At 45.3% G+C, this 27,134-nt stretch overlaps 1 protein-coding gene across 1 annotated transcript in view; it reads left to right on the top strand.

Moving 5' to 3' along the window:
• Nucleotides 1–27,134, top strand: part of ERN1 (endoplasmic reticulum to nucleus signaling 1) — a 76,166-nt gene that overhangs the window by 20,091 nt on the left and 28,941 nt on the right. The window contains exons 2-4 of the mRNA XM_045813941.2: nucleotides 4,481–4,601; nucleotides 23,253–23,286; nucleotides 24,266–24,338. Coding sequence (XP_045669897.2) covers nucleotides 4,481–4,601; nucleotides 23,253–23,286; nucleotides 24,266–24,338 — 228 coding nt within the window. The remainder of the gene's footprint in view (nucleotides 1–4,480; nucleotides 4,602–23,252; nucleotides 23,287–24,265; nucleotides 24,339–27,134) is intronic.

Raw genomic sequence — 27,134 nt, forward strand, 5'->3', positions numbered from 1 at the left:
AGATGCGGGGCTTTGCTTTACCATCGGAGCCTTGAGCATGAGGATGCGGTCCCAGTACTGCCCTTGTTTTCACGGGAGGAAGGCTCTTGGTGAAGTCCTGGCCGAGTAAGGCTGCAGTGAGGGCTGTTCTAACACCACTGAATGAACCTCCGTGAAATAAGTTGGTGGTACTAGCAACCCTTTGCCCAGCATCATCTGCCCTGAACGGCCAGGCTTCATTCCTAGTCCTCAGGCCGGGTATTTCCAGCATTGTTATCTCGGGGTCACCTCCTGGGAGAGAGCGTGCGCGGTCAGACTTCCCCGAGGACCAGCTGGCTGATGGACGTTTAGTGGTAGGTTACGCTAGGTTACCCGCCACGGGCGTTCTCCCCCTCCACAACGTCATCGTGATTACTTCTTGGAAGTTGCCATCAAAGCCAGGAGTACGTATCCCACTCGTTGGAAAAATGAGTCCGATTCCAGGTAGTCAGCTTGAAGCGGATCCACAGAATCAGCATTTCGTTTCCATTTTCAGGCTCTCTGGAAACGAGCGTGTGTTAACTGTAGGGCCTCTGGCCGTTTCATCCGTCGGAGAGAGGAGGGGGCCCCGGCGGTAAAACGGCTGGGTGAGGTAACGCGCGAGGTCAGTACCGTGCAGCAGCGGTTTTAGATGTGCAGGGGCAGATGCGCCTCAGCCGTGCTCGGTATCCCAGACGGCATCCAGAAGCTTGTTTAATTCGCCGTGGTAACAGCGACTGTATCTGAGGGCAGGCATTTCCACGCTTTCAGAAATGCTGCGGGAGAAAAGCCAGAAATGTTGTCATGTTCATTTGCCGTGTGAGAGAATAACACTGTTCAGAGAGGCTCCCCGGACGTTCTAATTGGAAACTATCAGCAGCCTCCGAAGAAGAGAGAAGCCTGTTGTGACAGGGTTTGTGACGTCAGTGTGGACACTGTGATTAACCGTCAGTGCTAAATTCAACTTCTAGCCAAACCTGGTATTTTTGAGATTTTCAGAAGACTGTGTTAGTTATGTGATTAGTGTTTTATTTCGATTCACCAACCAACCATAGACAATTGCTCTTCCTGTGGTTTCCAAGACGCTCAGACAAGGCAGATGGCTTTCATTTCCACGCTAGTAATGAAGCGGCACTGATATGTTTTAGTAAATATTGACCCATTTTAATATTAATACTGTGATAAGATATATTTGGGGGCATTCAGTTCATTAGAATTGTACTGTAGGCTTTAATAACAATGACAAAACTCATCTATTCCTGGATACACACCGTCTTACCGAGGGACCTCTTTGTTTCTAAACTTTTGTTTCTGTTTGGTGGATATCCAAGGTGGTTGAGTTGTCTGATAATCCTAATATGGAAAGCGCTTCCTCTGGAACTTACGGGCTTGCTGAAGCTCCTTTAAATTTGAGCTTCCTCTGGAACTTACGGACTTGCTGAAGCTCCTTTAAATTTGAGCTTCCTCTGGAACTTACGGACTTGCTGAAGCTCTTTTAAATTTGAGCTTCTCTCCCACCTGCTAACCTGTCCATATCCTGTTTTATGAAAAATTCATTGCTGATTACACGATCATATTATAGAAAATTTAGAAAATACAGGAGAAAAAAACTTGCTATAATTTTGCAATATTTCCTTCATCTTTATATATATGCATATATAAATAAAATTTTGTATTTTATATGCATATATATGAATAAAATTTTAATAGGTGTGTGTGTGTGTGTGTGTGTGTTTTAGGACGGTTTTGGGTTGCAAGGAACGGAAATCTAGTTCCAAGAAATGTAAGCAAAGAGGGAATTTCTTATAATGCTCTCTGAGCCCAAGGACAGGAAGTTGGCCTGAGGAAGAGTAGAAGCCAGGGCACTCTCTCCATCTGTCAGCTGTGTTTCTTCTCAGGCTTCTTTCTCCATTTCAGTCTTTGTCTCTCTTCCATCCAGCAAACATTCACAGAAATCTCCCTAGTTTAATTTCTTACCAGTTCAGCAACCCCGAGAGTTAAACACAATTCTCATGTCGTCCCAAGACCCATTATACAAAATGCCTGTTCCTGGGGGACTGTTTGACAGGTGGAAGGGGCTCTTTCCACCTCTTGGTCCCCAGGTGTGCATACGTTCTTCCCTTTTTATTTATTCAGTCCAGAGACTGCCCCCACCTGACGTGATCCCACTGTCCCACATCAGCTGCAGAGCCATTCCACCTTCTCTCAGTGGAAGATAGCCTTCAGTCTCTCTGAGCTCCAGCCCTCAGTGGTCTTGTCATCGGGCCAGTTCTGCAGGACCATGTGTTCTGGGCAACGTGCGTTTCTCCTATTCAGGTGTGAGCAGGTTCAGATGAAGCTTGTCACCATCTGTATCCTGTAGGCTAAAATAATTTCATCCCCAAAACATTGGGTATGCAGGACCTCTGGATTCCCTGCCAGGGCAGGCATCACTCTTGTGGAGGCTTCTGTTTTCCCAGCCAGGTAAAAACAGCAGACTCTTCGTCCTCAGACTTAAGGCTTTACACTGAGAGTAGACTCAGCAGGCAGTGAGGAAGCTTGCTCTTGGTTCTCCCATTCCAGGTGAGTAGGCCCTGGCTCTGGGCAAAGGAAAGGGTGGAACCTCTTCGCCTCTAGGCCGGGAGCAGGCAAGGGAGGAGAGAGTGAGGTTCTAGCAGCTGCTTCGCCCCCTCTGCCAGTGGGTCTCCACAGTGGAGAAGGAATGCAGGGACCAGGTGTTTGTCCTGCCATCTTGGGCTGCTTTGGAGAGAGCCATCGGGCTTTCCTTCTTAAGGGATTAACTAGGTGCCATCCTGGTTCTTACCAGGAGTGGGCAGGTATTTTTGGGTCAGGCTGCCCTGCACAAGTAAACCCCCAGTCTTGTTGTTTAGTGCTAAAAGCCGGCCATACTCCTGTATTTTAAAAGTTTTATGCCAAAATCCAAACTCTCACAGTATAAGCAAGTTGTATTGGCCCATTTTTAATTTAAGACCCACAGGAACCAGATAATTTGTGGGACAGTATGGTGACAAAGAGAAAATCTTACTACAAGCTGGCATTGCTGAATGGGCCCGACCTCAAAGGGATGTTGTCTCAGGACATTTTACCAGCCATCACCTGCACATGCATGCATTGCACATGCATACCTGCATGTGCACACACAGCTGCTTGCATGGAAACCGCGCACATGAGGGTACAGTTCTTAGCAAAGCTAGAGGATAAACAGACCAAAAAAATCTGCCCAGTATAATCATCATCACAGTGTACATTAAATTTTGGACTCTGTATTTTTCACATAAAGACCAATAGAAGCATTTTTCTACATTGCTGTAAATTTTCCCAAGTGCTATTTTAATGATTACATAATATTCCATTGAGTGTATGTGTCATATAATTTATTTCAGTCATTAAGATATTACTGGAAATTCAGATCTTTCCAGTTTTTGTGTTTGTAAATGGGATACAATGAGCATCATTGTGCACACAGCTTTTTCCTTATCTGGAACTATTTCTTTAGGATAGAGAAGTGGAATTATAGGATCAAAAATCTGAGCATTTTTATGGTTTTCAGAAAGATTGCACCAACTTATAATTTTCATTGCCACCCACAATGGATGAGAGAGTAAATTTCACCACCTTTGGCTATTTTCGGTAAAGAGAGTGTGTGTTTTAACTCATTAAGCATAATAGGGACATTTTTATTTAAATTATATTTTGATTATAAGTGAGCAATTTAGATTATGTTTTTCATACATTTTATAACCTGTCTCTTTTGAAATCTTGGTGTTTTATTATATAAATTTTTTATATAATGAGAGCTTTTTTTCCTATTTTGCTTTAAATGTTTTCCCCTAATTCTTTGCCTTTTTAAAATTCCATAAGTGCATGTGGGTATATGTGGGTGTGTTGGCATTCTTCTTTACCATGTAGCCTTGCAAGATGACCAGATTTTAGAAAGTGAAGTATAGGGGCTTTTGGGTGTCTTAGTCATTAAGCGTCTGCCTTTGGCTAAGGGCTTGATCCCAGGGTTGCTGGGAGCCTGCTTCTTCCTCTCCCACTCCCCTGCTTGTGTTCCCTCTCTCGCTGGCTGTCTCTCTCTGTCAAATAAATAAATAAAATCTTTTAAAAAAAAAAAAAAGTGAAGTATAACCAGGAGAAGGAAGTCCATTAGAAAGCTGAGCATACTTTCTTCCTGTTTCAGTGGAGGCTACCCATGGATTATTTCAGAATCCCTGTCTTTGTCATGTCAGGTTATAAGCCTGTCTGTCTGCAGGAAGGATTGCTGTTAGATAGCATAAAGAGACCTGGGGTCTAGTTCTGACTCAGCTGTTGTCTAGACATGTGCCCTTGGACGTAGGCTCTGTAACCTCAACATCTTTGTCTTTGAGGTGGCAGATTTTAGAAGGATAACTTTTGGTGTATCCCAGGGGATCTGTGTGTGGTTGTACATGCCCAAGATGAAGAATCCTGTTGAACACGAAGATTCTTCTACATCTCATTGCAGATTTTTGGAAGTCCCAGCACAGTGACACTTCCTGAAACCTTGTTGTTTGTGTCAACTCTGGATGGAAGTTTGCATGCTGTCAGCAAGAGGACAGGCTCAATCAAATGGACTTTAAAAGAAGGTAATTTTGATTTGGTCCTTGGGTGACATGGGCATTTGCTCAGCTGCTTCCGAGGAAACATGTTCCAGAAAAAGAGAAAAACAGTTACACGTCTTTAATAAAATAAAAAAGGATAGTGGAGTCAAGGAGGAGAGAGGGAATTATACTCAGAGGGTACATTTACAGCTTGAATTGGGATCATTCACTAAATGCATCAGTTGAAGAGGCAAGCTTTATCTTTTTTTTTTTTTTTTCTTTCCAGATTTCATGTTTAAGTGGCTCTAGGCTTTTCTATTAATAGTTCTGGCTGGTAGATCTTTCACAAAGACATATTAAATTTTTTTTAAGTTCTATCTAATGATTAGAATCTTGTAATCATAATTACAAGAACTATCTTCTGTAACCTTAAATTACTCATTTGTTTTTATAGAGGCTGAAATACTTGAGGGCTGTAAAATTTGACATTCATCCAAGTTAGCCACTTTATTGGGTCTTTATGTTGAGGGAAGTGAAAGACAGAGCTTGTTTCTCATTTAATCTGCCGTGCCTCCTTTTTTATGATCTTGTCTTCCTGGTGATAGTTAGCAGAGTGGAGTCCTACAGCTGGGAAATTATATTTGATTTCCAAAGTAATCTTCCTGGATAAAGCCATGCAAATCCAAGGATTTGGGGCTCTCAGAGTCATCTCTATTATTCTGTCGAGTAATAACTCTGATTTGGCTTTAGATTAGGGTCTGACCAGCATGCTCTCTTTCGTCACTGATCTGTGACTCATTATTTTCATGAGCACAGCAAGTGTTTTTCCTTCGATAATAAAATGTTCCAAAACACTATTTTAGATGGAAAAATATTGGCATATGTCAGAAGGTCACACATCATTTTCTCAGTTTGACAGCAAACCTAGTTACCACCCAGAGATGATGGCAGTTGGGGTACCACAGACCACCTGCCTCACCTGTCTGGGTCCTGCTTGGATCAGCAAGAACCCTAAGCAGCTGAAAGGTCCCACTCTCCCAGGAGTGAGTGGCCATAAGAAGACCATAGAGCCGGCACTTGGCATTGGATTATAGGCTCTCAGAGTGTTATCCATACTGCCTCTCCTTCATATTTAAGCCTTTTAATGTTTTTATTTTTTATTTTTATTTAAAAAAAAATTTTTTTAATTTATTCATTTGCAAGAGAGAGCACAAGCAGGGGGGCGGGTCCGAGGGAGACGGAGAAGCAGACTCCCTGCTGAGCAGGGAGCCCAGCGTGGGGCTTGAACCCTGGGATCATGACCTGAGCCGAAGGCAGATGCTTAACTGATTGAGCTACCACCGAGCTACCCCACCTTTTAACATTTTTAAAACAAAAGCACGGTTCTTTAAATCTTCACAATTTCTGATTTTGTCCAAAGGTGAAATCAACAAATTCTCAACAGAAGGATTGAGATAAACATTTTTACCGTTGAATGTTAGGGCTGGGCCCTCAGTCTCAGCGTTCCCAGGCAAGGTATTTTTGGCCCAAGCTGCTTCATTCTTCTGCTTTGTTTTTCCCTGCATGTATTGTTTTAAATTATCTCGTTGAAGTCTTAATTTCTACAAGTAGCCTTGGCTGTATCTGGCAAAACTGTGTCTCACCTTGTTTGTTACTTAGTCAAAGATAAGAATCTGTCTTTTCCCTCCCATACTTTTTTTTTTTTTTTAAGATTTTATTTATTTGACAGAGAGCATAAGGAGGGGGAGCAGCAGGGAGCCCAATGCGGGGCTTAATCCCAGGACCCCAGGATCATGACCTGAGCCGAAGGCAGTCGCTTAACTGACTGAGCCACCCAGGCACCCCTCCTCTCTCTCCCATACTTTAGAACTTAAAGAATTGTTCTCTCTTTTACTTAATTAGTGTGCATTTAGAGAATCTAGTCTGTGAAGGATACTTTATAGAGCACGGAGTAGAAAAAGCTCGTCCTTGCCCTCAAGGAGCCCACATCCTGATGGGGAGAAATGACAGGTACCACAACTTCAGCTCAGAGCCAGGTTTCGTAAGGGAGGTGGTAGGGACTGGGAGGCCTGCAAAGGAGCAAAGGAAGCAGCAGGTCTAGGGTGCGGGGCGCGGTGGGGGTGGGGGGCCGGTGCAGGTCCTGTTTGGGAGGAGCTTAAGGATAGAGGTGGTAGGAGAGAAGCTGGAGGGGATGTTGTGCTGTATGTAGCATCAAGGCTTTTGTATTTGGATGAACAGGAAGCTGGGACCATTAGTGTGACTGAGCAGGTGAGTGACTCAACAGGTTTAAACCCTTAATCCTGCAGTGGAGTGTGGGAGAGTGGGCTGGCGACGGGGAGGCCAGCGCTGTGGGGCAGACCTGAAAAGGGGGGCAGGGGGAAGGGAAGAGGTGGGACAGATATGCAATCAGTAGAATCCAGCAACAGATTAGGGAGGCAGAGCAGGGAGGTGTTAAAAGACACTTGAGGGAGAATTTGAGAAATCTCAGGTCTAGTAATTTTAAGTAATATTTAATATGTTTTAAGTCTAATTGTTTTTTTTCTTTTTCTTTTTGTTTTTAAAGATTTTATTTATTAATTTGACAGAGAGAGAGATAGCCAGCGAGAGGGGGAACACAAGCAGGGGAAGTGGGGGAGGAAGAAGCAGGCTCCCAGTGGAGCAGGGAGCCCGATGTGGGGCTCGATCCCAGGGCTCCAGGATCACGCCCTGAGCCAAAGGCAGGCACTTAACATAATGACTGAGCCACCCAGACGCCCCTAAGTCTCATTGTTTTTCTGAGATTAGCCTGGCTTTTTTTAGTTAAATTCAGTCCTGGACACCAGTAGCTGTATAAAAAATATATATAATATATATTTCTACAGATCTATGTATTGTCTATTACAGTATATATATGTATTTCTACACAAAGATTAAAAGTAATGTTTTTAATTTAGTTTTTAATTTAGTTTTAATCTTGCAATTGTAACTAAAGATTTCAAAATTGGTATTTGTAAGCCATTAATCCGTAAATCGCCTATGAAGGTATCCCCACACTCTTCTAGGCCCTGAGGATATGGCAAGTGAACGAAACAGACAAAATCCTGCCCTCCTAGAGCTTTCATTCTAGTGGAAAGCAGATGAGGAAATAAACTATGTAGTGGTGATAAGAGCTGACTTTATTGAAGAAAAATAAAGCAGGAAAGTGGAATTAGCACCAGGTGTTGGGGTGGGGGTGGGGAGCTGCAGTGGTAAGCAGGGGTGGCCCCACTGACAAGGTGTCAGTGGAGCAGGTACTCAAGGCTAGGCAGAACATAGCAGGGGTGAAGGTGGGAGGGTCCTTGGTGTGGTGGAGGAAGTACCTTGGCGTGGCTGGAGGGGGTGCTGGAAGTGAAGGAGAGGAAGAGAAGTAGGAGATGAGCTCAGAGCACCAGTCACGCAAGGACACAGTGCTGTCTTATTATAAAAACGCCCCCGCCACTGTCCTGGAATGCAATGTGTAAGACAGTAACCTGCACACATGCACACACACAATTTCAAAAAGAAATGCCTGTATTACCCAGCTGGTAATCTAACACTGGAATAATAGAAAAGTAACTGTTACTCCCATATATGTGATATAACACGTAAGTCCTCTGACATATGTGACACTCCATCACGCAGTGAATGCGGTGCCTGCTAACGCAGACTGATCACAACACCAGGATACTTACGGCTACTGGATTTCCGAGATGGTAAACAATTCTTGGTAATGCTCCAAACCAAAGCGGTGTGACCTTTCCCGATTTATACAGTAGTTACATTCTGAGAAGATTAGTTGTATAAAATTATGCAAAAAGTGCTTTTGTGCTCTTATACAAGTGAGGTTGTAGGCTCAGGGAGTTATTAAAGGTTTTTGGCCTATGGGAGAGTCTGACAGACATCAGAGCAGTGTATAGATTTGGAATGATCTTTGGCTCCGCAGTGCTGTCTGCCCCACGCTTAGTGCTTGTGTTCCTCCCCCCCTCACCCCCCACACCCCTCACCAGTCCCTGTGACCACTAAGAAATGCCCTCACAGATTTCCTGAGTACCAGCAAGCTGTGCCCTCCCCATAGATGTATAGGGCCTGGTGTCTGGTGTGAGGATGTTGGCCTCTTTGAAGCCACCATTGGAGATAGCTGAGCAAAGGAATGACATGTCCTGGTATTGCAGACTGATGTTTGTGTCCCTGCAAAATTCACATGGTGAGGTCTTACTCCACCATGCGATAGTATTTGGAGGTGAAGTTTGGGGGATTTAGCTTAGAGGAGGTCACGGGGGAGGGCCCCCCATGATGGGATTAGTGCTCTTATGAGAAAAGGAAAAGTCCAGAGCTCTTGCTCTCTCCCGCCATAAGAGAACACAATGTGAAGGCTTCCATCAGCAAGCCAGGAACGGGGGTCTCAGCAGAACCCAACCATGCTGACACCCTGATCTTGGACTTACAGCCTCCGGAACTGTGAGAAATCAGTGTCAGTTGTTGAAGCCACAACGGCTGTGGTATTTTGTCGTGGCAGCCCGTGCTAAGACACCTGGCCTCCGCTTTACAGGGTCAGCAGGTGCTGTGTTGAGACTGAGCTGATGAGGCCAGGAGGAAGCTGGAGACCAGGCGGAGGCTACTGTACCAGTCCAGGCAAGGGAGGCCATGGGTTTGGGCCTGAGTGACAGTGGGGAAACCGAGTCAAATGGAAGAAACTTGCTGATGCAAACAGACCCCTGTAACTCCTCAAACTGGTATTATGCAGGATATATACCTGTAATTCCATTTCATGGTTTCCTGACTGTTTGTTTACTCGTTTCAGGGGCCACAAGCTGAGAGAGTTTTGTTTTCTTTTTTTCTTTCCACAGATTGGTTTTGGCAGGTGTTTTTGTTCTTCACCCAGACATGTGTTGCTGTTCCCAGAAATGGAGATTTCTTACACCGCAGCAGCAAACTGTACCTTGTACAGAAAACGAGTTTTGTTTTCAGAAATTAACTTGAGTTGTGACATTCCAAGTGAGGTGTGATCTTTCTAGGCTGTGATTTTGTGACTGTAGCAACACCACTGTCTTTGTCTGAAATTTCACCAGTGAAGACAGCTGAGTGTTCCTCCTTTCTGCACTTTCAGCCCAAATGCAAACAGAAAACATTGCTGCCCTGTTTGGTGTTAGATTGGTTTTCTAAAGCTTGCTTTGGCTTGGTGGGATCGAAAGGATTTTCTCTGGTATCTCCAGGGCTGGTCTAAGGCTTCTTGTGTTCACCTAAATTAACTAGATAGCTGGAATTATTTGAAAGACTAAGCAAGACAGAGTAGAATAAAAGAAAAACTAGAGTTATAAGGGAAAGATTTTCTTCAGATTTCACGTGTGTTTGCCTTTCTTATCATGTGCCTCTTCCCATAGTTCCTGCCGGTGCTGACAGCCACAGCCCACCTAGTCTGGAAAGTAGAGTGATGCTTTGCCACTTGGTCACTGAGTTCTGTCATGTAGACTGAAGTAGTGTCTCTCAAATCTGACTCCTTCTCCCTGCCCTCCTTGCCAGCACCTTAGCCAGGCTCTCAACATGCCTTTCCTAGGTCGGTACAGTAGCTTCCTGGCTGCCCTTCAGCCATCACACTGCTGTCAGACGTGCCCTCTAATGAGACCAGGGACCATGCTGCACCCCTGCGGAGATAGCCTTGGTGCCATCTAAAGCAGTGCTCCAGGTGTGGTCTGCCCTCCGGTCGGCAAGAAGTGCAGGAGGGATCCTAAGCGTCATCCACAACAGGCTGGAATTTTCAATAGCTGGTCTTTGCCACAGTTGAGAAGCATCAGTTTACAGGTCAAGTCTAAGCTCCTTGGCGTACATGCAAGGTCCTTCACCATCGGGCCCTCACCCACTGTTCTAGGCCTAGGTGCAGTGTTGGACAGCTCCTTTCATCTGTCAGGGTCCTCTCCAGAGGCCACCTTCTTGACCCCTCAAGCCGGGTGAGCCCCTTCCTCATCTGGATTCTGGGGTACTTCGTGCTTGTGTCGTGAATTTTTGTTTACATTTGTCTTCCCACTGAATTCTGACTTCTTTTTTTAAAATTTATTTTTTAATTAATTTATTTTTGAGAGAGGGAGCATGAGGGTGGGGGGAGGGGGAGAGGGAGAGAGAGAATCTTAAGCAGGCCCCGTGCTCAGCACAGAGCCTGACACGGGGCTTGATGTCATGACTCTGAGATGATGACCTGAGCTGAAATCGAGAGTTGGACTCTTAATTGACTGAGCCTCCCAGGTGCCCCCTAAATTCTAACTTCTTGAGGCTGGGCTCTCTAGACGGCCGGGAATGCTCTGTAAATGTAGCAGGCACCCAATGCTGACTCGGCTCCCAGAACTCTTCCCACTGAGATGTCTTTTGGAAGCCCTGAGAAACAGATGAGACTAGACTCTGCCCCCTTGGGATGTGTTGTCTGTCACTTGGACCGTTGTCACAGCAGGTTCCAGTTCCTGATCTCGAGTTTCATGTGGCTTTCTGTGATTTCTTGCAGTTGGTGTTCTCTCCTGTCCGTAAGCAGCATGCATGTTCCTCTCAGAGTCCGAGCTCTGCCTTCAGAGGTGTGACGGAAACAGAAGAAGGGAATTGTAGGGAAGGACAACAGTTCGTTAATAGTTGTAATCTGTCTTCTCTTTTGGAATTTTCTAGGCTTAAGATATGCATTACTGCCTTTGTACCTCCTTGCTTAAGCACAAGAAGTGTTTATTTGCTCTCCACTGTTTTGGAGGACTGAAAATTAAGTTGTGAGAGGGGATAAGAGAGAGGCCTATTTCTACTTTTGAGTATCTTGAAAATGTGTTTTCTTTTTTTTTAATAATAATTTTTTATTATATTATGTTAGTCACCATACAGTACATCCCTAGTTTTTGATGTAAAGTTCCATGATTCATTACTTGCGTATAACACCCAGTGCACCATGCAATACGTGCCCTCCTTAATACCCATCACCAGCCTATCCCATTCCCCCACCCCCTCCCCTCTTGAAAATGTGTTTTCTTTCTCTTTCTCATATTTTCCTTTTTATCATGGAAGACTCTAAACATAGACCAACTTAGAGACAACTCGAGATACAAACTCTCCTGTACTCATCACTTAGCTTCAGCGAACATCAGCTTGTGTTCATCTCAGTGGTGCCCCTTCTGATGTCCTTCCCTGGGGTTTACCTCAGAGCGACACGTCTGTCATTGTAAGGGGGGTCTCTTAAACAGCAGTCTCCACGCAGAGTAGCACAGATTTCAACTTCAGGGGTTCTTCTCTGCGGCATTACTAGGTCCGTATTGGGATACGGTTGTGAATGTTGAAGGCTGTGACTTCGTTACTTGTCCTTTTTATCTTGGGATGACTGTGCCAGGTTTGATGGCACTCCCACTGCTCACGAATGAATTCTGTGAAGTTCTGACATCTTGAGGCCATTTGGGTTCAGAGGCCATAGCATTGAATTATCTTCTCCTCCTCCTTGAATTCTTTCACTGTTGATTATAGTGATTAATGTGCATTTTTAAGTCTGAGTTACTTCTGTTAGGGGGAAGGTGAGTGACAACATAGTAGAATCCGACTGCCTTTAGAAAGGGAGGTTTTTCAGGTTACCCTGGTCCCTCCACATGATTGTCAAACACGATATTTGGAGACTTGCAGGGGTTCACCTGCAAGAAACCTTGTTATGTCCTCTCCCACTTCTGGTAAGATTTGGAATTTGAGGATCAGCTTTTGATTAGATGCCTGCTTTAAAATGCTCTCCCTGGGGCGCCTGGGTGGTTCAGTGGGTTAAGCGGCTGCCTTTGGCTCAGGTCATGATCTTGAGGTCCTGGGACCGAGTTCTGCATCGGGCTCGCTGTTCAGAGGGGAGTCTGCTTCTCCCTCTCCCTCTGTTCCTCCCCCGACTTGTGCATGCTCTTTCTCTCAAATAAACTCTTAAAAAAAAAAATTAAATGCTCTCCCTATGAAAGCTGAACTTTGAAGAACATTTGAGATTTACTACCTTACACATTGGACCTTACAACTCGAATGGGCACTTAAGGTTTAGATTAGATTAGAGAAGTACCTTTCCTTTGGGGGAGGAAATAAGCTGCCACTGGGGAGAAGTATTCCCTAATTGGTTCACTTGAGTGCATCGAACATATTTGGGAAATTTGAGTTAGGGAGGGTGAATGACCTTGTTTCTACTAATAATTTTTATAAGAAAATAGTATTAGAACCTTAAGCATTTTCTTGAGGAGATGTCAGTGGTTTATTGCATTCAGACCAGCAGTCTAGCTTCACTATCTGCTAGGGTTAACTCTCCATGTCCTCTTTAGGTCCTTTTTCCACTGCATTTTTCTGGTCAGGAGGTTTTGTTGCTACATTTCCCCCTCCTGTTTGGTTCTTGAGCAGCCCTCCTGCCGCCCCTCCTGCCGTCCTTCCTCCTGCCCCCACACTGGCACAGGCCGTCAGACTGGGGTTGCTGGGCCGCCTTCCTCACTGCCCTTTGTGACTCCTTCCTTTTCTCGTTCACTTTGTGCCCTGACGCCTGCCTGTCTAACCTTCCTTCAGTGGACACGGATCACATCCCTCTTTTGCTCACAAGCCTCCAGTCAGACCCTGGTTAGCACCCACTGTACCACATCACAGGGTTTTCACAACTTTCTGCTCCATGGCCTCGCTGCCTGCTGTCCAGCCTTACTTGTACTGCTCCTCAGAAGGAACACTTGGCACTTGCCAACCCTGTCTCCTCATTCCCACAAGTGGGGTGATGGTTCTTCACTCACGCTGTCTGGACATCCCCACCCTCTGAGTCATCCTTCTTTATGAAGTCTGTCTTCCCCAAGTACACTAGCCCTCAGTGACTTCCCTCACCTGGGAAATCCTGTGGTATGTACCACAGGTTTTGGCAGTTCATTATTCACTATTCATGTATATGGGCTTTATAAACTCCTTTCCTTATCCCACACAGCATGGAGCAGAGAACCAGGCTAATGGCAGATGCCCAACATTTGCTTTTGAGATGTGTGTGGTCAATCTGAACAGATGATTACTAGTAGTTGGGTTGTCATACTCTTAGAGAGAAAAGGGGGAGGGAAAGAAAAGGCTCTTGAATATTTGGTATATGAGGAGGCTTCATTTCTGGTTTTTTTAGTCCGTAAATACCTTTCAGAAGGGCCAAAACAGAAGAGTTCAAATCATTGCTAGAGGTATACTTAGAACGGGCTGGCTTGGAGAATTTCAAATGTGCTGTGACATCTTAGCTGTACCTAAAGAAGCCTTCTAGTCCCTAGAGAAGTCTTCTGGTCTGAGAGGAAGCTGGTTTTAAATGCCAGGTGTGTAGGGGTCAGCTAGGTGGTTGTGCGTTGGAAGGAAGAATGAGGTGAGGCAGGGTGGAAAAACCAGTGCTCATCTAGATCCCACCAGAGAAGCAGTGTGTTCCAGAAATATCAGTGCTCATCTGAGAAAGAGAAGAGAATGATCTTGTAAGGTTCCTTAAGCTCCAGTCAAATGGGCAACCTGTTCTTGTGGCTTCTGTAATCAAAGGAATCTATTCCTTCCTACATGGAAGAAAGTCTGCCCAGAGCTACCTCCAGGGAGAGGCCATCAGACCTGAGGTCTGGTTTGAAACACTTATTTAAATTTTGGTTGACTTCATCAGACACATTTTTCAGTTTTGCTGACTTCACCCCCGTGTTTTCCCAAACCCTCACCAATTCTGCTAGGCGTGTGTTAGGGAAGCCTGCAGTGATGCTGACAGGGTCCTTTTGCTCTTCGAGCTGGTTTCCCTCCAGTGCCTTCAAACCCTTCAGGCTTCACTTCAGAAAGGGAAGGTTTAGGGCATCTGGCTGGCTTAGTCAGTAGAGATCTCAGGCTCATGAGTTCAAGCCCCATGTTGAGTATAGACATTCCTTTAAAAAAAAAAAAAAAAGTGAAGGTTTAGATTACAGGTGAATTCAGGAAAAACAGGCTTTTCTTCTGAACATATCAGAAAGGCTTCCCTTAAGTGGCTTCTTTTTTTAAGCTTCTCTCCTTTAAAAAAATTTTTCATTTTATAAAAACTTCAACACACACAAAAGTGTAGAATAGTATCATGAAACCCTCATGTACCCAGCGCCCAGCTTCAGTGGCAATAAGCACATGGCAGTCCCCTTCCTCAGCGCCTTCTTTATTTTGTAGCAAACGTCAGATCATTTTTTTCTCATGCATTTAAATAATTTTTGAATGTGAGTGAACATGGGACGCCTGGGTGGCTCAGTTGGTTAAGTGTCTGCCTTCAGCTCAGGTAATTATCCCAGGCTCCTGGGATTGAGCCCCCATGTTGGGTTCCATGTTGGGCTCCTTGCTCAGTGGGAAGCCTGCTTCTCCCTCTGCCTCTGCCTGCCACTCCTCCTGCTTGTGCTCTCTCTCTCTCTGTCAAATAAATAAAATCTTAAACATGAGTGAACAAACAGAATGGTGTGTGACAGCTCTCCTTGACTTTTATCATGTAGGTTTCTGTGTGGAAAAGTCCTTTTCATTAGAAGAAACTTACTGGAATGACTATATCCCACATCCAGTACTGAATATCTTAAATTCCTGACTTCCTTTCATTCTGCAGACAGCGTTGTTTACTGAGTACAAGGGGAGCAGAGGCCCCCTTGGTGGTTACCTCGGACGTCACTCTCCGATTACTCATTAAACTGCACATAAGCTTTATGTACTTTTCCACGTATATTTCACAGTATATAACATAGATGGTCTCTGTCCTTCAACCTGCTTAAAATTCAATCCAGCGTCCAGATATTTTGAGACCCAGAAGGGCCACCTGCCCCTGGGGGAGCATGATCAGTGCCTCCTGAGAACATGCCAAGTGCAGTGAGCAGTCCTTTTCTGATTTCCTGGAGCACAGAGACCAACATGAAAGCATGGCGGTGTTCAGGGAAGAGACATGATTGCAAGAGAATCCTGGAGAAGAATTGGGCCCAGGTTTTGCAGAACCTTGAATGCCTCTAGGCCTCTGGTTCCCAAACCATGCTGAGGGGCCCCAGGTGCCACAGTAAATTCACGAAGGCACTGCATCTTGTTTTAAGTTTTTGAGAGAAGCCTGGCAGTACTCAACAAGTGTCAAACAGCACGCTTGAGGTATTTTCTAGTTGCAGCGTTATGTTGTGCTCCTCTCCTTTCTACAGTATATCTTTGCAAGGCTGAATTTTTGGTGGTTGCTGTAATAAAATTCAAATACCGCATGATAATCAATGTGGAATGGTAATGAGGGTGGCAGTGTCTAATCCAATCATAAGGTTTGGAATATGTGTGGCACCCAGCAGGCACACATCCCATTAGTAAGTAATTATGGTGAAGAATGAAATAAATGGTTTTCTTTCCATTTACGTGTTTTCCTTTTTCTCATGTGGCTTCTCAGTTGCTAGTCCCTAAATATGTAGGTCGTGTAGAACTAACTGTTTAATAAATGGAACTATTATTTCTTTTGGCCTAGGGACCTGTGACGAAATTACTGAGACACGAAGGGTGCCGTGAACCAAGAAAGTTTGGGATCCTCTGACTTGAGCCCCAGAAATGGAGGGTATTCAGTAGGCAGAGGTGGGGAGCTATCGTAGGGTTTTATGTGGAGGAAAGACGTGAACAGGTTTGCCTTTGTCAAGCCCTTGCAGACGGTAGGTAGAATGTATATCCGAAAGGCAGAGATCCCAGGGAGCTGGTTAGGAGACTGCTGGGCAGACCCGGTGAGAAATGGTGGCCGCCTAATTTGGCAGTGGTAAAGGAGGACACAGATTTTGAGAAATGTTTCTTGGGTTGAATCTTACACAACTCAGGATCTAATTGAATGGGAGCGGGTTAGAATTAAGGGGAGAGTCAAGGACAACTCTTGCGTTTCTGGCTTCTATGACTAGGTGGAAGTGGGGCCAGCCAATCTGAGAGTGTCGAGGAGGAGCAGGTTCTGGGGGGTATGACATCAGAGGCTTAAATACCCCATAAGCAGCTGGAAGTGGGGCTGAGTCATGGACTCCACAGGGGAACATCATAAGCCGCCATGTGGAAACCTAATAGGAAGGACTTGCAAGTGTTCATTAGATTTGGTCACTGGAACTTGACTGTGGTGGTTCTGGTCTTATTCTGGGGGTAAGGGCCGGAGAGCGGTGAGTTGAGAAGGGCACAGAAGGTGAGAAGGTGAAGCAGGATCCAGAGCAGTGGTTTCCTGGTGAAAAGCACTAATTCCCTGGTCTTACTGACAGAATCTGCTTCCTGGGGGAAGGACCTGGTCCCCAGCATTTTAAAAAGTATACAGACACTTACACACTGCTGGGGGAACCTAAAATAGCACCCACTCTGAAGAGCTGTTTTGCGGCTCCTTGTCAAGTGAAATGTAAACAGCATGGCTGCACATTCCAGGTGTTTTCCCAACAGAAACGAAAACGTAGGACCCAACGGAAACTTGCACACAGATGTTCAGAACTGCTTTAGTTATGTTTTTCCAGCCCCAGACTGGAATAACCCAGTGTCCCTCAGCAGATCAGTAAACAAACTATGACATATCCATGCAGTGGAACACTACTTAACAATGTAAAAGGACAGACTGTGATACGTGCAACAGCGTAGCTGAATTTCAAAAACCTGTTGCCGAGAGAAGGAAGCCAGACACACAAGAGAACCTAATGGGTGAACTGCATTTGTGCAGTTTTAGAATGAACACAGCAAATCCATCAGTGGTTATATGGGGTGGGAGTTGGGGGTATTGAATCCAAAGGAGCGTGAGAAAATGCTTTGGAGTGATGGAAACGTTCTAGGGTGTGAGAGTGATTACATGGATGTGTAGGTTTCTCAAGACTCCTTGAATTGTACACTTAAAAGGGGCTGCATTAGGAGAGAAAGGAGAGCCCAGAGGCTGGGCATGTTTGTGGGCTGAGGGGAAGGAGTTAGCCAGCCGAGGAGGACTGGAAGATCCTTGGAGACACGGTGCCACCGGGGGGCTTGCAGTATCTATGAATATGAAGGTGAACACATTGTCCTTTATAGAGAAGGGAAGGGTGGGATTGGGCAAACTTGAGAAGGGTAGGAAGTTCGGGAGAGCTCACTCTGCCCCTTTTACTCCCCCGTGCCACAGAAGGCAGAACGGGTATGGAGAGAAGGGAGGCCATGTATGGCCCTGGAACGGGTATGAGGCAAGGAGTGAAGGTTTGAAGTACCAGCTGTGAGGAACAGGGAACAGAGGCCAACCAGGAAGTGGATAAGCATATTTCCTATGTCTTGGGGTCCCGCTGGAGAATGGTTTCTCCAAGAGTGATTTAGTGTTTTCTTTAGCAGCACTCAGAGCCTGGGTAGAGGAAAGGGGATTGCTAGGTAGATTTTGAGTTAAGAGGTGATAGAGCATAGTTGCTGGATTATTAAAAGTAATTAATGATGGATGTCCTGACTGAGCAGGAGTAGAGGTAGGAAGGAAACTATCATGAATTGTTTGCTCCATTCAATCAATATATTGAACACTCCTCTGTGCCAGGCACTGTTTTAGGTGTTGGGAATATGGCAGACAAAAAAAGATAAATCCCAGCCCTTATGTAGTTAACAGTGGCTAGAGTCAGCGTTTTTTTAAAAATAAGTAAAAAATACTGTACTTCAGCGGTGGTAAGTGTCGTGGAGAAAAGTCAAGTAGGGAAGAGGGGTAGGGAATCCCTGAGGGCTAGGAGGTGGTCATGGAAGACCTCTCGGAGGTGGTGATATTTGATCAAAGATGTGGGCAGAGGGGGCAGCAAATGCAAAGGCCCTGAGGCAGGGGCAGGCTAGACAGTACTTGAGGAATACAAAGAGGCCAGCCAGGCTGGAATAAGCAAGAAGGAAATAGTGGGAGAGCGTTAGAGGGTGGGAGGGTGGGATTGTGTGGGATTTGCTGGCCACTGTGTGACCACTGGCCTTTATGACTGAGATGGGAGCCACCAAAAGATTTTGAGTGGTAGAGAGGAATAATCTGACTTCTGTCCTTACGAGGATCACCATTCTCCATGTCAAGGCACAGACTTTAAGTCTTGACAAACATTTAGTCCTTATTTAATCCACAGAGATGCCTCATGAGGTTGATGTTATTATCTATTTTTTTTTTCTTTATTGATGAGGAAATTCAGGCCCAGAGAGATTAGGTAATTTTGCTGAAGTCACTCACCTGGTAATTGGCAGAGCTAGGACTTAAACATAGACTTATCTGATTCCGAAGGCCACATAGACCAGGAGAAAAGGGAGTGCTTAAAAGGGAAGGGGTTCTGATGATGGAGGGATACCGGGCGTAGGAAACAAAATGATGATTGTTATAGAAATAGACCCTAGAGTTTGGCAGCTGACAGGACACATTGGGGAGAAATGAGTGTCAACAGTGTCATTTGGAACCTGCCTGTCTTGTAAGAGAATAGTGGTATTGTTAACAAAATAGGGAGGTCAAGAGTAGAAGTAGGTCTGAGTTAAAAGATGGAGGGGATGAATTTGGGCGGGTGGTAGCTAAGGTGCTGGTAGAAATAGTGGAAATGTCTGGTTGATCCAGAAAGAAGAGCTCAGAAGATAATGGGGACCTGGAATCTCCCATCATGGTTACAGTTGAAGCTTCAGGGGTCGGTGTGCTCTCTGAGAGAACTCAGGGAGAACCTGGAAATGTCCCTTCCTGTGGGAGTAGGGAGGGAGCAAGCCGGGGGTGGGGGGCAGAAATGAGGCTCTGCAGGGCCACAGAGGCCTAGAGGTGAGAGGTGAGAGGTTTAAGGGGCAGGGCAAGCCACAGAACGGAAGTGGCAGTGGAGGGGCCACCTCCTAGCGGGTGGTTGGGGCAGCAGGCACATGGGATCACCAGAATGGTCGAGAAGCCGCAGAAAGGGTAGGGCTGTTGGTGCTGCTGGGTGGAGCCACAAAGACTGTAGCTCGGAAGGGGCGCAAAGCCAAGAGTCCATGTGTGCCCAGTCCAGAGGAAGAGGGCGTGAGGTTCCAGAGAGGATGGGATGGAGAATGAAGGCCAAAAAGGTATTCGTGGAAAGACGAAATTTCACGTCTTTAAATTTTCAGCCCTGTGAACTTGGGCAAAGGAAAGGTGTGAACGTTTGTATTGAGGCATTTCTGTCCCCAGTTAAAAACGAGGCTTCGATGAGCACAACAGTAGCAATGACACAACCTCGTCCAGGTCTCTCCGGGTGTAAAGTTTGTGCCATTTCAAGCCCAAGCTGGACCCGCTAGGGGAATCGGGTCCAGTCCAGTGGCTGTTCCCTGGGGAGAAGTAAGCAGGTTTGTGTCTGCCTGGGTGGGTTCCTCCTCTGATAGCCTTACCTTTACCTTGATTAACACCTGTTTTCATACTTGTAAAGGACCCCGCCCCCTGCCCCCACCCCTTTTTGCCTTCTGAAAGTAAAACAGCTTTGTGAGATGGCTTTTATCCTTATCAGTCTCCATATAGATAGAGTGGCTTATTTTGTAGGAGTGTTTGTGTATAGCCTTAGAGTTAGGCCAGGTTTCTTTTCACATGGCTGGTTTTTTGTTTTTTTTTTTTAAAGTAAGAATTTTGCCTGATCCCAGTTCTCATTATTAAATAAAAACAATCACTTTTTCACATTGGGCTTTCATTGCACATTTTCAGATGATGCTGTTTGCTGTTATTTTGCTGGCTTTCCAAATATTTTTTTTTATCTCTAACCTTTTATGTTATGGAAAATTTCAAGCATATGTAAAAGGAATAGCAAAATAACTCCCCATTGTTGCCATGTTCATCTTTTAACAGTTATTAGTAGGCTGCCATTTTTTGTTTTATCTGCCCCTCACATGTTGGTTTGTTTGTTTTCTGTAGTATTTTAAAGATTTTATTTATTTGGGGGAGAGAGAGCATGTGCGCACAGGTATGGGGAGGGGCAGAGGAGAGGGACAAGTGGACTCTGCACTGAGCACGGGGCTCGATCTCACAACCCTGAGGTCAAGACCTGAGCTGAAATCAAGAGTTGGACGCATTTTAACCGACTGAGCCACCCAGGTGCCCCTTTTTGCTGTTGTATTTTAAAGCAAATCACAGATGCAAATGATTCTTTAAGAAAACAAAAATCTAGGGGAGAGGTCACCGCGCCCCCTCCGAAGCCAAGCAGCTCTTTGCTCACCTGTCGGAGCTGACTTAATGGTGGTGCTGTTACATGGCTTCCAGCTCTGCACGTGTTCGTTCCAGGGACCGTATATTACTGAGGGGTTGGGAATGCTAAGATGACCAGAAGCTCTTCCTAGTGGAGTTCCTCTCCTCCTAAGCCTAGAATTCTAGAAGCACAGTTCTTACACGCCCATATAACTGTCTCACTGGTCCTTTCCTGGCTCCTGCCAATGGCCTGTTATCTTCCCTGGAACCTGTCGGGGGCAGGGCACGTTTTGGGACTTCAGGCCTCAGTGTCAGGTGACGAGGGGATGCGCTCTAGAAAACCAGGAAAATCTGCACCTGAAGGCAAGCCCCTGAGCGTGAGCAAGCACTGTCTGGCCAAGATGAGCCTGCGACCAGGACTCGAAATCCTGTCCATCTCCGTGTCTCATTTCCGGTGCAGTGCGAGCATTCGGCAGCGTCCCCTTCTGCTGTGTTTATCTGTGGTACCTTGAAGCAGCCGAGATGAACCGGAAAAGACGCGTCTGACTGGCGCGTTTGCTTCACACCGTGGCATTCTCGCTCGTCCTGGCTTGCACGGTGCCGGGACTGTGTCGGGAAGCTGGGCTGTAACGGCACCTTGCCTTTGCGGGGGGTGCACGCTGCGTGCTTGTTTCCTGTCTCTTGCATCAGTCTGTTTGTGAGAGTGAACCGAGAGGTGACTAATGGGAACGATAAACAGAGGCTTCCTAACTGAAAGTCCCTCCTGTTTCCTAAAATGTTTTTGGTTTAATGAATTGTTTGTTTGCTACCCACAGACCACATGTGCTGTGTGTGCTTCGGTCCCGGTGAACACCGTGTATGCTTTCGTGTAGGAGCTGGGCTTGTAAAGCAAAGTCAACAGATGATAAGGCTTGAAAGAGTTTTCTTCATCTGAGAATCCCAGGTGGCTGGGGGAGTCAGGCAGCCGTCTGTCACGACCGGCACAGCCTGCGGAGCCTGGTACTCTGCATCCAAACTCCTGTGACAATATTTGCTGTCCTCACCCCTGGCTTTGAAGTTGCGGAAGGTGCAGCTGTGTAGCCTGTGGGGCTTTGGTCGCTGGGAATCCCTCTTGACTGCGCTGTCCCACGCCTGTGGATTTTTGCTCTCTGTCATGTCGGGGTGATTTCATGCACATCGACCCCAAGGAACCGGGACCATCCTCTAGCTTCATGCATGGGAGAATCTGGGGAGGGAGAAATTCTCCCGGTTTTGACTCCTGCAAGTATAAAATTGACTTTGAGAAAACACTTTTTTTCCCCAATTTAAAAAGTAATGCCTGTTCTTAGATTTTGGGAACTACAGAAAAGGTGGGGAGTCACTTATATTTCCAGCAAAAATAACTTGTAAGTTGGCGTTATTTGCCTGTCCATCACTTTTTCTATGTGCATGGGAAGATTTTCTCCTCAGCTGCGTTAATACTCTGTATAATGTTATCTTTTCTCCTGAACATCACAATATAAAGATTTGTACGTGTTTTTAAAATTGCATAAGCCCTTTTAGAAGCCTTAATTTTCTGCCAAGTGGACATTCCCTAATGTAACCATGTTATTGAATAGTTAAGTCATTTGTAATGCTACCGTGAGCATCTTTGTATACAAAGCATTTTCTGTGTTTTATATTATATTTAACCCAGATTTTATAGAAATGGAATTTGTGGATCAAAGGGAATCAAGGGGAACAAACACTTGGAGGCTCTAAGATTGCTATTTGCTGCCCTAGTGGGGTGTGTCCATTTACCACCAACCATATTCTCATCAACAGGAAAATTTATTCTTAAGCCACAGTTTTGTTTTTCCAAATGGAGTTCCTAGTACCACTCCAGGAATCAGTGACAAGGTGATGGTTTAGGTTTAAAACTCCTTGATGTGCCAGAGAGTGACACTGTGACTCCTTGTCCACAGTGGGTTGTGACTGGTTCTTCCTTTGCTGTCCATCCCCCAAATTATGTGCACCTTCCTTCTTTTTCTTTTCTTTTCTTTTCTTTTCTTTTCTTTTCTTTTCTTTTCTTTTCTTTTCTTTCTTGATTTATTTATTTTAGAGAGCAGGGAAGGGGCAGAGGCAGAGAGAGAAGAATCCTCAAGCAGACTCTGTGCTGAGCATGGAAACCTGATGCGGGGATTGATCTCATGACTTAAGGTCATGACCTGAGCCAAAATCAAGAGTTGGGTGCTCAACCGATTGAGCCACCCAGGCACCCCTATGTGCACATTTCTTGACATCAGTTCCATTCTGCTGTGTTCTCTATCCAGCCTCAGTGGCAGTCTGTGTCTTTGGGTGTATGTTTTCTTTTCTTTTTTAAAATTTTATTTATTTGAGAGAAAAAGAGCAAGTACAAGAGGAGGGGTAGGGGCAGAGGGAGAGGGAGAAGCAGACCTCCTGCTGAGCAAGGAGCCGACATGGGGCTCAGTCCCAGGACCCTGAGATCCTGACCTGAACTGAAGGCAGACACGTAACCAACTGAGCCACCCAGGTGCCCCCTGGGTGTGTGTTTTCCAAAGTGCCTTCTACATACATTATCTGGTAAATTTAAGTGATAACCACTTGTGAATCTGTCCTGGAGACCTTCTTGGAATCCTGATATTTTAGAGTCTGTCTGATGATGCCTTTGTTGTTTTTTCGCACAGATCCTGTTCTGCAGGTTCCAACACATGTGGAAGAGTAAGTCTTCTGATTTGCTTCAGTACTTCCCCTTTAATTCGTTTTGTTTTTAACTATTCAGTCAATATTTAGGAAGCTAGCTGCTGGGAATGCATATATGCATACACTTAAGGTATAATGAGAATGATGGAGCCATGAAGTCTTGCAGGTGCTATGACCTGTGTTGGGTGGTCAGTTCTTGGGGGAGGGAGGCAGTGATATTAAAAAGACTTCCTTGAGATGAAACCCAAGTTGAGTTTTGAGCTTAAGCTGCCAAAGTCCTACCAAAGGATTTAGATCTCTCCCTCTTCACTGTGTCGTACGATGGAGAGGAAACATGAACGTGACCTGCTACTAGAGTATGTGTTACGGCCCTTGTAAGAGCTCAGATGATGGTACATCCTAAGCACAGAAGAGACGCAGCAAGGGGTTTCTAAGTGCCTAGTCCTAGTTCAGAGTTAACCTTACCAAAGGCCACCTCATGTCTGCTTCATGGGAAGCCATGGACTGGAGACCATCATCCATCTCCGTGGCATGTTCTCTGTCAAGCTTTCAGAGTCTGCTTTTATTGCCTCCATTTTAAAAATAAATGTTTGTTGAACACTAAAGGTAGATTTGTCCTACCTGCTTAGGTACTGTTCCACGCTATTAAATATTAATTGTTGAAGTTCTGTACACAGTTGACTTAGGAACTGAGAAGCAGACTTAGTGGGTCCTTTTTCACTTACTTATCATCGTCCAGAGCACTTTGACCAAATGATGATTTACTCTTCTATGGTTTTTTATTAATTTTTTCTTGCAGGTTGCTTTTTTCTGCTCAAATATAGCCTATCACCATAGGGATATTTTATTTGTGGCTAAAAGTGAAAAGGTGGTGGGTGGAATTGTCTTATACACACACATGTCCCCTTCCTCCCAACCATGACTTTGCATGGCTTTGATATTTTGTTCTGTGCCCTGGGTTATAATTTATCACTGATACTTACTGCTCAATCTCTAGGCCTGCTTTCCTCCCAGATCCCAATGATGGCAGCCTGTATACGCTTGGGGGCAAGAATAATGAAGGCCTGACGGTGAGTGTATTTAGATTCTTTGTGTACTTCAGAGGTTCCAGACCAGTGGTCCTCAACTGTTACACATTGAGATCACCGGAAAGCTTAAAAAAAAATTCCTGGAGATTGTGATTCAGGTGGTCTGGAGTGAGATCTGGGCATCAATTATCTTTTTTTTTTTTAAAAAAACTTTTTAAGTGATCTTTTATTTTTTTTTATTTTTAAAGATTTTATCTATCTATTTGAGACGGGGCAGTGGAGAGCACGAGCAGGGGGGAGGAGCAGATGGAGAGGGAGAAGCAGACTCCCCGCTGAGCAGGGAGACCGATGGGAGGCTCGATGGGAGGCTCGATGGGAGGCTCGATGGGAGGCTCGATGGGGGGCTCGATCCCAGGACACTGGGATCATGACCTGAGCTAAAGGCAGACGCTTAACCAACTGAGCCACTGAGGTGCTCCCCCTAATTGAGCTTTTAAATGGCAGCCAGAATTCAGAAACATTGATCTGGACCAGCAGGTTCCCATTGCCCAGCCAGCACGCTGAAGGGGTGTGATACTCCCTTTAGCAGCAGGACTTGTTCTAAATAGCGATTCTCAAATTGGGTGTGGAGGGTAGTTTGAAGCATTGCCCACCACCACCCACCCCACAAATGTCCCCTTATAGCATGGGGAGCTGATATTCCATTCCCATCCCATCTTCATTTGAGAATCTAGACCAGTGGTTCTCAACCTCAGCTACACATTGTAATAACCTGGAAAACTCTTAAAAAAAAAAAAAAAAACCTAGATTCCAATCCCAAATTTTCCATTTAATTGATCCACGTCATCAGCAATTTTTAAAAGCTCCCCAGATAAGAGAATTTAGAAGTAGGTCCACACATGTGGTCACCTGATTTATGACAAGGGTGTTGCTGCAGTGCAGTGGGAAGGGTGGTCTCCAATAAATGGCATGAATCAGCTGGGATGTCCGTGAAAAAGTTTCTTAACTCCTGCCTCACACCAGACACACAAAACTCAGTTTCAGAGAGATGGCATTACCAAGTGTGAAATGTGAAATAAAACTTAAAAAAAAAAAAGTAGCAGAACATCTTCACAACCTTAGAATAGGAAAAGATTCCTTTCTTTCCCCCTCCCTCTCTTCCTTCCCCTCCCTCCCTCTTCCTCCCTCCCCCCTTTTCCTTCCTTCCTTCCTTTCCCTCCCTCCCTCCCTCCCTCTTCCTTCCTTCCGCCCTCCACCCTCCGTCCCTCCCTCCTTTCCTCCCTCCCTCCCCCCTTTCTCTTCCTTTCTTTCTTTTTCTTTCTTTTCTTTCTTTCCTTAACTCCCATGAGATCAAGATCTGAGCCAAGACCAAGAGTCAGACACTTAACCGATTGAGCCACCCAGGCACCACAGAAAAGATTTCTTAAATAGGATGAGATAAACAAAACAGAAACACCCCACACTTAACCATAAAGGGAAAAAAATCAATATATTGGATTATATTAAAATTAAGAGTTTTTCTCCATTAAGAGACACCATTAGAGAGGCAAGTCACACTGTATTTGCAGTACACATACAACTCCAATGAGGGATTCTTATTCAGAATATGTAAAGAACTCCTATAGATGACTAAAAAAAAAAGAGAACCCAGAGGTTATCCAAATGGTCAAAACACATACAGAAACATACTCAGCTTCTTTAGTCGTTAGGGAAATGCAAATAAAAATCACAGTGTCCTACTACGACACGCTCACTCGAGTGGCTAAAATGAGGAAAATAGACAAAACGGGTGTTGGCGGAGGGAGTGGAGCAACCAGAGCTCTTGGACACTGCTGGAGGAAGTGCAGCTTGGTATATACAGTTTGGAAACTGTTTGGCAGAATCTGTAAAGCCTTATGACCCAGTAATCCTTCCCAGGTTATTATGTACCCAACAGAAATGCCTGTGTGTATTCACCAAAGACGGGTACCCGGATGTGCTGCAGCGTTACTGAGAATAACCGAGAAGTGAAAACTGCCCAGACAGCATCAATAGTAGACAGGATAAAGAAATTACGGAATAGTGATACAATTTGATAATCTACACCAGTGAGAACCAGCAGTGTGTGACTGTCCACGGCAACATGGGTGAGCCTCACCAGCCTCACGTTGGACAAAAGATGACAAGCAAAGGCTGCACACTGAATGATTCATGTATATAAAGTTCAAAGACAGGAAAAACTAGTCTATGCTGTTTTGAAGTTAGGATAATGATTACCCTGGAAGGTTATGACTGGAAGAGAAGGCAAGAAGAGGCTTTCGGAGTGCTGGAAATGTCCTGCTGCTTCGTGTGGATGCTGGCTACGTGGGTTGGTTCACTTTGCACAATTTCACTGAGCTGAGCTCTACACTTCCGAGTGCTGTTCGTATGTTCTGCTTCAATAGAAAGTTTTTTAAAACAAAGCCTTCAAGTGCTTCTAATGTGCAGCCAAGGTTGAGAACCAGTGGTCTAGACTATAAGTGGCTATAAGGTCTGATCGGGATATTTTAACCTCATCTTCTGGAGACCCATGGCTGGAACTGATGGGAGGAGGAGGACAAGCCTTGCATACAGGTGTGCGTGTCCCACCGTCAGCATTTCCCTTCACACCCCCAGAGCCTGTTTCGGAAGTGCTCTGTTTGCTAGACACTGTGTGCAGCGATCTGTGGAAGTTGTCTCATGTTTCAGCAGCCGCCTGGGATAGAGACATTATCCCACGTAAGAGGCGTGGAAACTTCACCCACAGAGGTGAAGGAGTGTGCCTAAGGCCGAAGTGTCAAATGTTGGAACTTGGGACTTGAGCTCGAACTTCCAAAGGAT

This window comes from Ursus americanus, chromosome 23 (genome assembly GCF_024610735.1).
Source record: "Ursus americanus isolate L20-20 chromosome 23, mUrsAme1.1.p, whole genome shotgun sequence".
Taxonomy (NCBI): Eukaryota; Metazoa; Chordata; class Mammalia; order Carnivora; family Ursidae; genus Ursus; species Ursus americanus.